The sequence below is a fragment of the Saccopteryx leptura genome, chromosome 3 (assembly GCF_036850995.1).
Source record: "Saccopteryx leptura isolate mSacLep1 chromosome 3, mSacLep1_pri_phased_curated, whole genome shotgun sequence".
NCBI lineage: Eukaryota > Metazoa > Chordata > Mammalia > Chiroptera > Emballonuridae > Saccopteryx > Saccopteryx leptura.
In genome coordinates, this window is record NC_089505.1 from 143,846,043 (window position 1) to 143,862,736 (window position 16,694).

A 16,694-nucleotide genomic window follows, 5' to 3' on the forward strand; every position below is an offset into this window, starting at 1 on the left:
GGGAACATGGGGGTGGGGGGAGGGAGATATATTTGGTCAGACACTTGAATATATGTAAGCACAATAAATTGAAATCAATAAAAAAATTAAAAAGAAGGCTACATACACTATCAACCTTGAACATGCATTAAACTCAAGTGTTGTAGAATGCTGGGGTATTTGTTTTGGGAAACAATCCCTTTCACTATTGCAACCAAAAAAAAAATAAAGTACCTAGGAGTAAATTTAATTCCTGCAGAGTATGTAGGAAACAAATGCAATATGAAGTGCTTTGTTATAAATGTTGCATTGCCAGTCTTGATTAGCTAAAATTTATACCTGAAAGTAGATTAAATCCTTGACTTGGTTGAGGCAGCTTAATATAGTTAAAAAATGATTGTGTATGGAATAAGGTTGACCTGGTTTCAAGCCTGATCAGCCTCTGACCTTCAGTTTCTTCATAGTCAAAAGGAAATAATAAGTCACATTATAAAATAGTCGTGAAATGAAATAAAGCAAAATTTTTACAATATTTTTTTTTTGTTTTTTTTATGGTTTCAAAGGTTCTGGAATTTTTTTTTTTTTTTTTTTTTTTAGAAAATTCTGTTTAACAAGGTGACATTGATCAATAAGAGTATATAGGTTTCAGGTAAACATTTTTATAGCATTTGAACTATTGATTATGTTGTATACCCATCACCCAAAGTCAAATCATTTTCTGTCACTATATTTTTCCCTCGTTACTTCATTCCCCCCACCCCCACATCCCTTTCCCCCTGATAACCACTTCACTTTTATCTATGTCCATGAGTCTCTAATTTATATCACACTTACGTGTAAAATCATACAGTTCTTAGCTTTTTCTGATTTACTTATTTCACTCAGTAATATGTTCTCAAGGTCCATCCATGTTGTCCTAAATGTCACTATGTCATCATTTCCTATGGCTGAGTAGTATTCCATTGTATATATATGTACCATATCTTCTTTTTTTTTTATATATAATTTTATTTTTTTAATGGGGTGACATCAATAAATCAGGATACATATATTCAAAGATAACAAGTCCAGGTTATCTTGTCGTTCATTTATGTTGCATACCCATCACCCAAAGTCAGATTGTCCTCTGTCACCTTCTATCTTGTTTTCTTTGTGCCCCTCCCCCTCCCCCTTTCCCTCTCCCATTCCCCACTCCCCTTGTAACCACCACACTCTTATCAATGTCTCTTAGTTTCACTTTTATGTCCCAACTACGTATGGAATAATGCAGTTCCTGGTTTTTTCTGATTTACTTATTTCGCTTCGTATCATGTTATCAAGATCCCACCATTTTGCTGTAAATGTTCCGATGTCATCATTCTTTATGGCTGAGTAGTATTCCATAGTGTATATGTGCCACATCTTCTTTATCCAGTCATCTATTGACGGGCTTTTTGGTTGTTTCCATGTCCTGGCCACTGTGAACAATGCTGCAATAAACATGGGGCTGCATGTGTCTTTACGTATCAATGTTTCTGAGGTTTTGGGGTATATACCCAGTAGAGGGATTGCTGGGTCATAAGGTAGTTTTATTTTCAGTTTTTTGAGGAACCACCATACTTTCCTCCATAATGGTTGTACTACTTTACATTCCCACCAATAGTGGATGAGGGTTCCTTTTTCTCCACAGCCTCTCCAACATTTGCTATTACCTGTCTTGCTAATAATAGCTAATCGAACAGGTGTGAGGTGGTACCTCATTGCCATTTTGATTTGCATTTCTCTAATAGCTAAAGAAGATGAGCATCTTTTCATATATCTGTTGGCCATTTGTATTTCTTCCTGGGAGAAGTGTCTGTTCATATCCTCTTCCCATTTTTTTATTGGATTGGTTGTTTGTTTGTTGTTGAGTTTTATGAGTTCTTTGTATATTTTGGATATTAGGCCCTTATCTGAGCTGTTGTTTGAAAATATCATTTCCCATTTAGTTGGCTTTCTGTTTATTTTGTTATCAGTTTCTCTTGCTGAGCAAAAACTTCTTAGTCTGATGTAGTCCCATTCATTAATTTTTGCCTTCACTTCTCTTGCCTGTGGAGTCAAATTCATAAAATGCTCTTTAAAACCCAGGTCCATGAGTTTAGTACCTATCTCTTCTTCTATGTACTTAATTGTATCAGGTCTTATGTTTAGATCTTTGATCCATTTTGAGTTAATTTTTGTACAGGGGGAGAGACTGTAGTCCAGTTTCATTCTTTTGCATGTGGCTTTCCAGTTTTCCCAGCACCATTTATTGAAGAGGCTTTCTTTTCTCCATTGTGTGTTGTTGGCCCCTTTATCAAAAATTATTTGACTATATATATGTGGTTTTATTTCTGGACTTTCTATTCTGTTCCATTGGTCTGAGTGTCTATTTTTCTGCCAATACCATGCTGTTTTGATTGTTGTGGCCCTATAATATAGTTTGAAGTCAGGTATTGTAATGCCCCCAGCTTCATTCTTTTTCTTTAGGATTGCTTTGGCTATTCGGGGTTTTTTATAGTTCCATATAAATCTGATGATTTTTTGCTCTATTTCTTTAAAAAACGTCATTGGAAGTTTGATGGGAATTGCATTAAATTTGTATATTGCTTTGGGTAATATAGCCATCTTGATTATATTTATTCTTCCTAGCCAAGAACAAGGTATATTCTTCCATCTCATTATATCTTTTTCGATTTTCCTTAACAATGGTTTATAGTTTTCATTATATAAGTCCTTTACATTCTTTGTTATGTTTATTCCTAAGTATTTTATTTTTTTTGTTGCAATCGTGAAGGGGATTATTCTTTTGAGTTCGTTCTCAATTGTTTCATTGTTGGCATATAGAAAGGCTATTGACTTCTGTATGTTAATTTTGTATCCTGTGACCTTACTGTATTGGCTTATTGTTTCTAGTAGTCTTTTTGTGGATTCTTTGGGGTTTTTGATGTATAGGATCATATCATCTGCAAAAAGTGATACCTTTACTTCTTCTTTTCCGATATGGATGCCTTTTATTTCTTTGTCTTGTCTGATTGCTCTGCCTAGAACCTCTAGTACCACATTAAATAAGAGTGGAGAGAGTGGACAACCCTGTCTTGTTCCTGATTTAAGGGGGAAAGCCTTCAGTTTAGTGCCATTTAATATGATGTTAGCTGATGGTTTATCATATATGGCCTTTATCATGTTGAGATATTTTCCTTCTATACCCATTTTGTTGAGAGTCTTAAACATAAAATTGTGTTGTATTTTATCAAAAGCCTTTTCTGTGTCTATTGATAAGATCATGTGGTTTTTGTTCTTTGTTTTGTTGATATGGTGTATTACGTTAACCGTTTTACGTATGTTGAACCATCCTTGAGATTCTGGGATGAATCCCACTTGATCATGATGTATTATTTTTTTAGTATGTTGTTGTATTCGATTTGTTAGTATTTTGTTCAGTATTTTAACATCTGTATTCATTAGAGATATTGGTCTGTAGTTTTCTTTTTTTGTGCCATCCTTGCCTGGTTTTGGTATGAGGGTTATGTTGGCCTCATAAAATGTGTTTGGAAGTATTGCTTCTTCTTCAATTTTTTGGAAGACTTTGAGTAGAATAGGAACCAAGTCTTCTTTGAATGTTTGATAAAATTCGCTGGTATAGCCGTCAGGGCCTGGACTTTTATTTTTGGGGAGGTTTTTAATGGTTTTTTCTATTTCTTCTCTACTGATAGGTCTGTTTAGGCTTTCTGCTTCTTCTTGACTCAGTCTAGGAAGGTTGTATTGTTCTAGGAATTTATCCATTTCTTCTAGGTTTTTGAATTTAGTGGCATAAAGTTTTTCATACTATTCTACAATAATTCTTTGTATATCTACGGTGTCCGTGGTGAATTCTCCTCTTTCATTTTGGATTTTGTTTATATGAGTTCTTTCTCTTTTTTCCTTGGTAAGTCTTGCCAAGGGTTTGTCAATTTTGTTGATCTTTTCAAAGAACCAGCTCCTTGTTCTATTAATTTTTTCTATAGTTTTTCTGTTCTCTATTTCATTTATTTCTGCTCTGATATTTATTATCTCCTTTCTTCAGCTGGTTTTGGGTTGTCTTTGTTCTTCTTTTTCTAGTTCCTTAAGGTGGGAAGTTAAGTGGTTCACTTGGGCTCTCTCTTGTTTGTTCATATATGCCTGAAGTGATATGAAGTTCCCTCTTATCACTGCTTTTGCTGCATCCCATAGATTCTGATATGTCGTATTGTCATTTTCATTAGTCTGTGTATATCTTTTGATCTCTGCACTTATTTCTTCTTTGACCCATTCATTTTTTAAAAGTATGTTGTTTAGTTTCCACATTTTTGTGGGATTTTTTTCCTCTTTTTTGCAGTTGAATTCTAGTTTCAAGGCTTTATGATCAGAAAATATGCTTGGTACAACTTCAATTTTTCTGAATTTGCTGATGTTGTTTTTGTGGCCCAACATATGGTCAATTCTTGAGAATGATCCATGTACACTGGAGAAAAATGTATCCTCAGTCACTTTGGGATGAAATGTCCTGTAGATGTCTATCATATCCAGGTGCTCTAGTGTTTTGTTTAAGGCCACTGTGTCTTTGTTGATTCTCTGTTTGGATGACCGATCTAGAGCCGTCAGCGGTGTATTGAGGTCTCCAAGTATGATTGTATTTTTGTCAGTTTTTGTTTTTTTAAGATCAATAAGTAGCTGTCTTATATATTTTGGTGCTCCTTGGTTTGGTGCATATATATTAAGAATTGTTATGTCTTCTTGATTCAGTGTCCCCTTAGCCATTATGAAATGGCCATTTTTGTCTCTGAGTACTTTTCCTGTCTTGTAGTCAGCATTATCCGATATGAGTATTGCTACGCCTGCTTTTTTTTGGATGTTATTTGCTTGGAGTATTGTTTTCCAGCCTTTCACTTTGAATTTGTTTTTATCCTTGTTACTTAGATGAGTTTCCTGTAGGCAGCATACAGTTGGATTTTCTTTTTTAATCCATTCTGCTACTCTGTGCCTTTTTATTGGTGAGTTTAATCCGTTTACATTTAGTGTAATTATTGATACTTGTGAGTTCCCTATTGCCATTTTATATCTTGCTTTCTGTTAGTTTTGTGTCTTGTTTGATCCTTCTCTTTCGTTTTTCTATCTTTTGTTTTTATTTGGTTGTATTCCATACATCTTTCCTCTGTTGCTATCTTTTTTATCTCATGTGCTTCTGTGGTGGTTTTTTCAATGGTGGTTACCTTTGAGTAATGAAAAGGGTTCCTACCCTCTTCATTGTAGTGAACTATTTTGTGAGTACTTTTGCACTCCATCGTCCTTTGCTACTGTTAATCTCCATCTTCTCCCCCTCTTTCTTTTTGTTGTTGTCACAGTTTAAATTTGGTTTTATTGTGTTCTTCTTGGAGCTTTTACTTGTGGCTCTGTTTTTTTTTTTGTTCTTTGTATCTGATTGGAGAACCCCTTTAGTAATTCCTGGAGTGGGGGTTTTCTGATGATAAATTCCCTCATCTTTTCTGTATCTGTGAATGTTTTTATTTCTCTTTCATATTTGAAGGATAGCTTTGATGGGTATAGTATTCATGGCTGAAAGTTCCTCTCTTTCAGGACTTTAAATATTGGGGTCCACTCTCTTCTAGCTTGTAGTGTTTCTGCTGAGAAATCTGATGATAATCTAATGGGCCTTCCTTTATATGTTGTATTCTTCTTTTCCCTGGCTGCCTTGAGAATTTTTTCTTTGCTGTTGTGTACCACATCTTTTTTATCTAATCCTCTATCAGGGGACACTGGTTATTTGAATGTCTTGGCCACTGTGAATAATGCTTCGATGAACATGGGAGTGCATGGGTCTTTATGTACCAATGTTTTCGAGTTTTGGGGGTAGATACCCAGTAGAAGGATTGCTGGATCATATGGTAATTCTATTTTTAATTTTTTAGAGAACCACCATCCTTTCTTCCATATGGTTGTACTAACTTGCATTCTCAGCAGCAGTGAATGAGGGTTCTTTTTTCTCCACAGCCTCTCCAACACTTGTTATTACCTGTCTTGTTGATAATAGCCACTCTTACTGGTGAGAGCTGGTTGGTATCTTATTGTAGTTTTGATTAGCATTTCTCAAATACTAGTGAAGATGAGCATCTTTTCATATATCTTTTGGCCATTTTTATGTCTTCTTGGGAGAGGTGTCTGTTCATGTTCTCTCCCCATTTTTTAATTGAATTGTTTGTTGCTGAGTTTTATGAGTTCTTTATATATATTGGATATTAACCCCTTATTTGAGCTGTTTGCAAATATCATCTCCCCTTTAGTTGGCCACCTATTTGTTTTGTTTTCAGTTCCGTTAGCTGTACAGAAGCTTTTTAGTTTGCTATAGTTCCATTTATTTATTTTTGCCTTTACTTCCCTTGCCTTTAGGGTTAAATTCATAAATTGTTCTCTATGGCCAACATTCATGAACTTAGTACCTGTTTGCTTCTATATGACTTATTGTTTCAGATCTTATATTGAGGTCTTTGATCTATTTTGAATTAATATTTATGCAGGGGAACAAACTATATTCAAGTTTAATTCTTCTGTGTGTGCCTTTCCAATTTTCCCAGCACCATATGTTGAAGAGGCTTTCTTTTTTTCATTGTGTGATACCTCTGTTCCTTTTCTTTTTCCTCACTATTGCTTTGGCTGTTCACAGTTTTTTATGGTGCTGTACGAACCTGGTGATATTTTTGTTCTATTTCTTTAAAAAATGACATTGGGATTTTGATGGGGATTGCATTAATTTGTATATTGCTTTAAGTAATATCACCATTTTAACTATGTTGGTTCTTCCAATCCACAAAAATGGAATATTTTTCTATTTCAATGTGTCTTTTTCAATTTCTTTCAATAATGTATTATAGTTTTCAGTATATAGATCTTTCATATACTATGTTAAGTTTATTCCTATGTATTTTATTTTGTTGTTGTTGTTGCAACTGTAAAAGGAATTATATTTTTGAGTTTATATTTTGAAGTTTTATCGTTGACATATAGGGTAGCAATAGACTTTTGAGTATTGATATTGTATCCTGCAACTTTACTGTATTGGTTTATTGTTTCTAGTAGTTGTTTGTTTGGGGTTTTTTGGTGGTCTTTGATGTTTTCTATATACAGGATCATGTAATCTGCAACAAGTAATATCTTTACTTCTTCTTTCCCAATATGGATGACTTATATTTCTTTCCCTTGCCTGATTGCTCTGGCTAAGACTTCCAGAACTATGTTGAATAAAAATGAAGAGAGTGGGCAGCCTTTTCTGGTTCCTGATTTTAGAGGAGAAGCCTTCCTTTTTTCACCATTCAGTGTGATATTAGCAGACAATTCGTTATATATAGCCTTTATTATGTTGAGCTACTTTTCTTCTATTCTGATTTTGAGTGTTTCAAGCATAAAGGGACGATATATCTTATCAAATGCCTTTTTTGCATCTATTGATAGGATCATATAGTTTTTGTTTTTGTTTTGTTGATGTTGTGTATTACATTGATCAATTTACATATGTTGAACCATCTTGTGTTCCTGGAATGAATCCCATTTGATCATGATGTATTATTTTTTTATTCAGTTATTGTATTTGATTTTTTAGTATTTTGTTAGGATTTTTGCATCTGTATTCATTAGGATATTGGTCTGTAGTTCTCTTTTTTTTGTGTGTGTTGTCCTTGTGAGATTTTGGTATGAAGGTTATGTTGACCTCATAAAATGTGTTAGAGAGTATTGCTTCTTCTTAAATGTTTTGGAAGAGTTTGAGATAGATAGGTACCAAATCATCTTTGAGTAATTGGTAGAATTCACTAGTGTAGCCATCTAGTCCTAGACTTCTATTTTCCAGGAGGTGTTTGATAGTTGTTCCTATTTTCTCACTGCATATGAGTCTATTAAGGTTTTCCATATTTTTTCAATAAATTCATACTTTTGACTCCTAAATCTATATCAACATTTTAGATACACAATATAATTGCCTGCCTTCTCAAAATTAAAAATATGTTAATATAAATTGGTATCACAATAAAAATACCACATTAAAATCTCATAAATATATTATCCCTCCATTTATACAAAATGTAAAATTAAGATTTTTTCCAGTATATTTCACTTTAATCACAGAATTAACTATTTGAGGTGATGAAATTATCTGTGTAATTCAGAAAATGAGCATTTCAAAATGCATTTTACATAACTATTATCATGTGTATAATTTATATAAAAATATATAAATAATAAACTTAAATTTTAATGCATTGAAGAGAACTCTAAATCAATCAAAATTTGGTATTTGTAGAAAGTCTTTTATGTTTGCATGGAAAGAGATAGTTACCATTTTCAGCTTAGAAAAGGTAATTTGAAACTAAAGCCTTTGGAATAAAATCAAATGTTTTCATGTTTGTAAAATGTTTTAGTTTATTCCTTTGAGGAATTGATGCAAAAATATAATTAGTTGCAATTTAACAAGCACTTGCTGAGTTACCATTGTTTTCTTAGATTTGATCCAGATAATGTCAAGAATATCAAGAAATTGAATGTCAGCTGACAAATCTCACTTTCTGATTCCATATCTCTCCAACCATCTTTTAACCCCACGAGAACCACCAATTTATTAATACCACCACCTTCTCAGAAATTCTTCCATTCTTGATGTTTTCTCTGCCTTTTTTGTATGACTTAATATTGCATGGTCAATCATCAAATGACACTGCACCCCCCTTGACACCTTTGCTTTTCTCTCATGTCCCTGTATTTGCTCAGTAAAATTACAATCCTGGCTAAAGTAGGTAGAGTGGTCTCTACCTACTGCTGAAGTATCTGGGAAAATAACCCTCAATCACATTGATTATCACTTTAAGTTCATGAATGCAATACCAAAGTACAGCCTTAAATGCTGCCCAATTTCTTTTATCCTTTGATTTTTGTCTCCTGATGACTATTTTACATGTTTTCCTCTGTTTACCTACTTTCCACATCTCCTGTATCATCTTCAGGGCTATTGATCCACTTAACTGAGAATAGAGATAGCATCCACAGACTGTTACCATAATATCTACCCAAATACAAGCATCTGCACCCATATTCTCTGATTCCTCCTGTTAGTACAGATGAAATACCCCTGTTTCTCTCTGAAGCCAGTCTCTCCACTAAATAGCCATCTCCTCTTGTCTATTCACAAAATGACTCTAGGACTTCTCAGTATATACTAGGCATACTTAACTTTTATAACATTTTCACTATTTATTCTTTCTGTCTGAAATTCTCTTACTTTCTACCCTCAGACATGCAGACACCGGTATCCCTATCTCTCTTACCTTCTTCACAATGAGGCTTACCCTAACTACCCTAAAGTTGAAACTTTCAGGCATTTCTGATCCATCTTTATTTTACTTTAACTACCTTTTTTTATAGCATGCCTCATTGGGAAAATACTATATAACTTTATGTATTATATTCATTCCTCTGCTACAATATAAGCTCCACAAATAGATCATATCTCTATTTCACACTGTATTTTCAATGTTTATTACAGTTTCTATCACAGGGTAGGAACTGTACTAAATATTTGTTGAGTATATGAATGACTTCCCTTTTAGGAACTTTTTAATTAAAGTTAGGTACTCAAAAATAAGAGAGTCATATAACAAAGTAGTGATTCCTCAATTTATAATTACATATTATCTCTCATTTTTTCTGTTTTATTTAATTTCATACAGAGTACAATGTCAAATATTAAGCATTAAGAAGAGTCATATGTACTTAAACAGTTGAGTTAATTTTCATGCAGATGATAGAATTTAAATGTATTTATATGCATGATATTTAAAGTCAAGGTATAGATGAGAGAGTGGATGGAGACGGGTAAAAATTATAGCACATTAAATTGTATATTCAGAAAATGAAATTAAATGACAGCATATATTGTAGATTATAAAAATGTCTTTCATTTAGGTTTGCCTTTTAAGGATTTTTTATTTATCATCATAGGAATCAGTGTTGCTGTTGTTATTGTTGTCATCTATATTTATAATGACAAAATTATTTGATACGTTTAGTTTCCACATTTACCTGTTGCATTGGGGAAAAATTTTTTTACACTTTAATTAGATAAAACCAACTTAAAGCCTAATAAGACTTTAAATGACACTTTAGTGTTGGTTTTTATTTTTACATCAACAGTCTTTTTTTATACTTAAAGTTGAGCAGTATATTAATTACTAATGTAAAATCTCTGTCAAGACTTGTTTATCTGTATTAGTAATAAGCAGGGTAGTCCATCTGATTTATATGGAACTATAAAAAACCCCGAATAGCCAAAACAATCCTGAGGAAAAAGAATGAAGCTGGGGGCATTACAATACCTGACTTTAAACTATATTATAGGGCCACGATAATCAAAACAGCATGGTATTGGCAGAAAAATAGACACTCAGACCAATGGAACAGAATAGAAAGCCCAGAAATAAAACCACATATATATGGTCAAATAATCTTTGATAAAGGGGCCAACAACACACAATGGAGAAAAGAAAGCCTCTTCAACAAATGGTGTTGGGAAAACTGGAAAGCCACATGCAAAAGAATGAAACTCGACTACAGCCTGTCCCCGTGTACTAAAATTAATTCAAAATGGATCAAAGACCTAAATATAAGACCTGATACAATTAAGTACATAGAAGAAGAGATAGGTACTAAACTCATGGACCTGGGTTTTAGAGAACATTTTATGAACTTGACTCCAATGGCAAGAGAAGTGAAGGCAAAGATAAATGAATGGGACTACATCAGAATAAAAAGTTTTTGCTCAGCAGGAGAAACTGATATCAAAATAAACAGACAGCCAACTAAATGGGAAATGTTATTTTCAAACAACAGCTCAGATAAGGACCTAATATCCAAAATTTACAAAGAACTCATAAAACTCAACAACAAACAAACAAACAATCCAATAAAAAAATGGGAAGAGGACATGAACAGACACTTCTCCCAGGAAGAGATACAAATGGCCAACAGATATATGAAAAGATGCTCAGCTTCATTAGTTATTAGAGAAATGCAAATCAAAACTACAATGAGATACCACCTCACCCCTGTTAGATTAGCTATTATCAACAAGACGGTTAATAGCAAATGTTGGAGAGGCTGCGGAGAAAAGGGAACTCTCATCCACTGTTGGTGGGACTGTAAAGTAGTACAACCATTATGGAGGAAAGTATGGTGGTTCCTCAAAAAACTGAAAATAGAACTACCTTATGACCCAGCAATCCCTCTACTGGGTATATACCCCAAAACCTCAGAAACATTGATACGTAAAGACACATGTAGCCCCATGTTCATTGCAGCACTGTTCACAGTGGCCAAGACATGGAAACAACCAAAAAGCCCTTCAATAGAAGACTGGATAAAGAAGATGTGGCACATAGACACTATGGAATACTACTCAGACATAAGAAATGATGACATCAGATCATTTACAGCAAAATGGTGGGATCTTGATAACATTATACGGAGTGAAATAAGTAAATCAGAAAAAAACAAGAACTACATGATTCCATACATTGGTGGAACATAAAAACGAGACTAAGAGACATGGACAAGAGTGTGGTGGTTACCAGGGGTGGGGGGAGGGAGAACATAGGAGGGAGGGAGGGAGAGAGTTAGGGGGAGGGGGAGGGGCACAGAGAACTAGATAGAGGGTGACGGAGGACAATCTGACTCTGGGCGAGGGGTATGCAACATAATTTAATGACAAGATAACCTAGACATGTTTTCTTTGAATATATGTACCCTGATTTATTAATGTCATCCCATTAACATTAATAAAAATTTATTTAAAAAAAAAAAAGAAAATGGTAAAGGAAGAGAAGAAGATGCTTTACACCCTTCTTGGTTGCAGATATCCAAAATAAATATGAATACTCAGAAAAAATGATGAGGATAATTTAAGGATTAGCTTACTGACTTTTTTGCAATTATTATTGTCTAGTTAATAAAGGCACCTCTAGGTGTTACAGCTTTGCAAAAAGGAAAATTGTTCTTTCTCTTTCAATTCATACACAGTGGAGCTTCTAAAACTCCTTGGGTTCTTATTACGAAGAAGGCAAAATACTTTAGCAATAATTTTAGAACAGCCTAGTTTCTAATGAACTTTCACATAAGAAAGAATGGCATGAGAAATGTCCCATACTCTTGAATAAATGACCTGTGTTAGTGTGGCTACCCTCCTGCTGCTTCACTGGGCTTCCAGGTCCTGTGGCCACAATGGTCCAGGTCAACTGAATATAGGCAAGTGACGGGTTTTCATTCTTAAGTGTCCATCATCAAAAAGTTCAACTAAATCCTGCCACAAAATGCTTCTCATCCTTCTGTCAAATATGATGTAATTAGCAGGACTAGTATTTCATGAAAATTTTTTATATCCTTAATAACAGTTTCAAAAATGAAGAGTTAAGTACTATGGCAGACTTATCGGAATGGCTTCATAGAGCTGTTTTCTCATTTAACTTTTGCAGGGGCTACTATATTTGATTCATTTGTATCAATTAATTGAAAGATCCTCCACATCTTTTATTCCTGACTCATATTGAGGATGAGGCTCTGTGGCTTACTGATTCGCAGTAAGAAACACTTGTGTTTTCCTGTCACCTAGCCAACAGCACAGCTGTGGCAGCAGATGTACCGTTTGTGAAGGGCAATCATGTAGGCTGGCTCCCTCAGAGTCTCCAGAGAGGACCAGGAAGGGCTGCTCACCTCCTCACCTTTCAGGCAGAGGCAGAACTGCACTCCATGCCAGAAAAGAAAAAAATTGCATAAGATTTGTTACAGCCCAATATTAGTTTGGGAATATCTATTTGTTTTGTGATTTTTTTCTCAGGTATTTTTCAGGTGTATATGCTCAATCTTCCCCATCTTATAAAAAGAAGGGAGCAAAAATTTTATCTTCTGTATTCTTATATATACTGATTTCTCTTTTCTCCAAGAGTGGCATGATAATAACCAAATATACCCAAACTATTTTGATTTCTTTAGAAACGTACGGACACAAGATCTATCTTACACCAAATATATAACTGTCTTCAATTTTATATCCAATTTATAATAATTACTATCATAAAATATTTAACCTGCAAATTTTATTATTAAAATGTATGTATATATGATGTACAAATATGTAACATTAGCTATTATTTTTACATAAATCATAACAATAGTTATATACTGTATATTTAATTAATTGTTTTTAATATTAGAATTATAGCTCAGAGAATTTTTACTGGAATATTTTCATGTTTTTTTGTTTGTTTGATTTTTTGCATTTTAGGTGTACAAGAATTCCCAGAAAACATAAAGTGCTGTAAGTGTTTAACAATTATTGAAGCCAGTGTCAATCCCATTTCTAAGTAAGTATGACTGATTTTATTTTATTTATTTTATATTTCCAATGGAATAATGTGCAAAAATAAAAGAAATTTACATAATAAGTAAATTTTAAATGCTGCACTTGAAATTCAATTCAATAAATGATGAGAAAAATATTCAAATCATAATAGTTCAACAAAAGATGATTAAAAGCAATGCTGAGTAACAATGAAGGCCTAATTGTTGCAAGATGGCATTATTTTGAAGCAAACAGTATCATCATTATTCTGTAGTTCTCAGGCAACATTCCATTGAAGAGCACTGAAACTAAGGAAATGGTTATTAGTTATGATGATAATGAAAAATTAGCATCAAGGGTCTGATGAAAGTCCAAGAAACTGCAAAAGTTTAAGGTATCTACAGATTCATGAAAATGGCTATTTATGCACCACTTCAAGCTGGATAAGATGTTAACTATGACCAGTAAAAGGTAGTATTTGTGAACCAGAGATTATAAGAAGAGCAAAAAAGACAAGTCTATGAGGATAGCAGAATGGAGGAAGTGGATGGTAAAGATACTGTGAATAGACATAGGGTATTTGTAGTTCATGTTTTTTTATTAGAGAAATACCATGGGAAAATGAGACCGAGCGTGTGACAAGTTGGCAAATTACTGTAATAGTGATAGAGTGTATTGTTAATCAAATAGGTTAGTGAATGAATTGGATGAGCCACGAACCTCAATGTTAAAGTCACTTAACAATGGAAGAGGACTTAAAATCTAGAAAAGCTGTTGACACTAGTAGTAATATTTGGAGGAGGTTGAGACAAACGAGTGAAATTGAGATGCAGATAATGAGTTTCAGAGTAAGACTGGCCTTTTAATTCTACAAAATTGAAAGTAGGATTTGAGAAAACTTCCCCAGTATTTTGTCCACATGATGTTGGAGAAACTGAAGCCCATTGGAAAGTCATTTAATGAATGAAGTTGTTTTAGAAGACCAAACAAAGTTTATCAAAGAAAATTTGAAGAGGGATCTTTCACTAATTAAGTTGAGGATAAGGAGTAATTAAGATGGTTTCTCTATGGATCATGAGAAGAGGCTATAGATGAAAATAGGAATGAAATAGAATGTAAGTGAAGGAGATTGAAGTTCAGAGGGAGATATTTATGCCAGCAATTTATTAGTGTTTTCATTATGCTCAGAATTTGGTATTATGAAGTTTTTTTTTCTTATTTCTATTTAGCCAGTCTAGTAGATGTGATATCTCATGGCAGTATCTCATAGTAGCTTTACCTCACATTTTTAATGTTCAAGTAGCATCTTTCCATGTACTTATTTATTTACAATCTGTATTACTTCTTAAGTAAAGTCCAGATCTTTTGTTCATTTATATAAACATGTTTTTATGATTGATTTATTAGAATATTTTTTATATTCTGCTAAAAGTCCTTTATCAGATATTTGTTTGCAAATAATTGCTCCTATTCTATGACTTATCTTTCCATTTTCTAGATAGTGACTTTCAAGGAGAAGTTTTTAGTTTTGAAAAAGTCCTAGTTATATAATTTTTAATGGCTTATGCTTCTTATTTTTATTTTAGGATTCTTTGCTAAATTCATAGTCATAAAAATTTCTCATATGTTTTCCTCTGGAACTTTTAGAGTTGAGCTTTTACAGTTAGGTCTCTGATTCATTTAAAACTGAATTTTAAATATGGACAAAGTATAAGGGTCATATGGTTTCCAATTGTTTCAGTATCATTTGTTGAGAAGATTATTCTTTCTTAGTAAAATCACCTGAGTATATTTTGTAAATCAGTTGAACATATGTGTTTGGTTCCATTTCTGAATTCTCTGCTTTGTACATTAATCTATATGCCATTTTCTTACATCAATTCAATACACTCTTAATTACTAAAGGTTTATAGTTTTCATACAATCAGGGAATATGAATGCTTCAAGTTTGTTCCTTTTTATGGAAATATTTGGGATATTCTGTGCCCTTAAGTTTTTCATACAAATTTTATAATCAGCTTGACAGTGCCTACAGAAATAAAACAAACTACTTCTGGAATTTTGATATGGATTACACTGCATCTATCAGTCAATTTGGGCAGAATTATTATCTTGGAAATATTGAGTTTCCCTATGCATTAGAATATTTAATCTCTATATTTAGGACTTTAAAATTTATTTTATTGACATTTTATAGTTTTTATTCTATAAATCATGTACATGTTTTATTCATTTTATTGCAAGTATTTTATGTTTTTTGTGAAATGGCAAATAATTTTTTATCATTCAATTGTCTATTATTGCTCTATAGAAACACAATTGACTTTTTAATATAAACCCATGTCTTACAACCTCACTATATTCACTTATTAGTTCTAGTAGATGTAAGTTTGAGGTGCTTTCTTAGATAGACTGACATGTAATCCATGAATGAAGACAGTTTTATTCTTTTCTATCTGCATGCCTTTATTTATTTATTTTTCTTACTTTATTGTATGGCTAGGATGCCCTGTGCAGTGTTGAATAAAGGAGGTGAAAGAAACATCATTACCTTGTTTCCAGACTTAGGGGGAAGCATTCAGACTTTCACCATTCTGTATGACTGTTACTTGTTTTTTCAAACATGTCCTTCATTAGGTAGAGGAAATTTTCAAAAATCAGTTTCTTACTTCTTTCTAAACCCTCCTCAGCTAGATCCTCAAAGTTCAGATTTCTACTTTTCATTCTATTCAAGGAAATCTAAGCTTTCTCCGTGATGCTTTTCAACAATTTTTCAGTCTGACCACTGCCAGGTTCCAAAGATACTTACTCCACATGGTTAGGCATTTATTATAACAGAATCCCAATTCCAGATATCAAATTCTGTGTTCATTTTCTAATGCTGCATAAGAAATTGCTAGAAGCTTAGTGGATCTAAACAACACATATTTGTTATCTCTTTGTTTCTGTGGGTTGGGAATCTGGCCATGGTTTAGCTGAATTCCCTGCTTCAGAGTTTCATCAGGCTGTAGTCAAGGCATTAGTCAGATGAGTTCTCTCTCATCTGGAGGCTCAACTGAAGAAGAATTCACTTTTAAGCTCACTCAGGTTATTGGCAGAATTTCTGTGCTTGTTGTTATAAAATGAGAGCTCCAGCTTCTTGCTGGCTGTCAGTTGAAGGCCACACTTTGGAATCCTAGAAGCTGGTACAGTTCCCAGCCATGTGACTCTCTTCATAGGCAATTCACAATATAGCAGCTTGTTTCTTCAAGGCCAATAGCTGAATAGAGTGAATCTCCCAGTAGGGTAGAGTCATATAATTTGCAGTTATGGGAGTGACATCTCCTCA

At 33.4% G+C, this 16,694-nt stretch overlaps 1 protein-coding gene across 3 annotated transcripts in view; it reads left to right on the forward strand.

Moving 5' to 3' along the window:
* Positions 1-16,694, forward strand: part of LRRC7 (leucine rich repeat containing 7) — a 595,608-nt gene that overhangs the window by 301,770 nt on the left and 277,144 nt on the right. For all 3 annotated transcript variants that reach the window (XM_066376553.1, XM_066376550.1, XM_066376552.1), the window contains one exon: positions 13,310-13,388. In XM_066376553.1, coding sequence (XP_066232650.1) covers positions 13,310-13,388 — 79 coding nt within the window. The remainder of the gene's footprint in view (positions 1-13,309; positions 13,389-16,694) is intronic.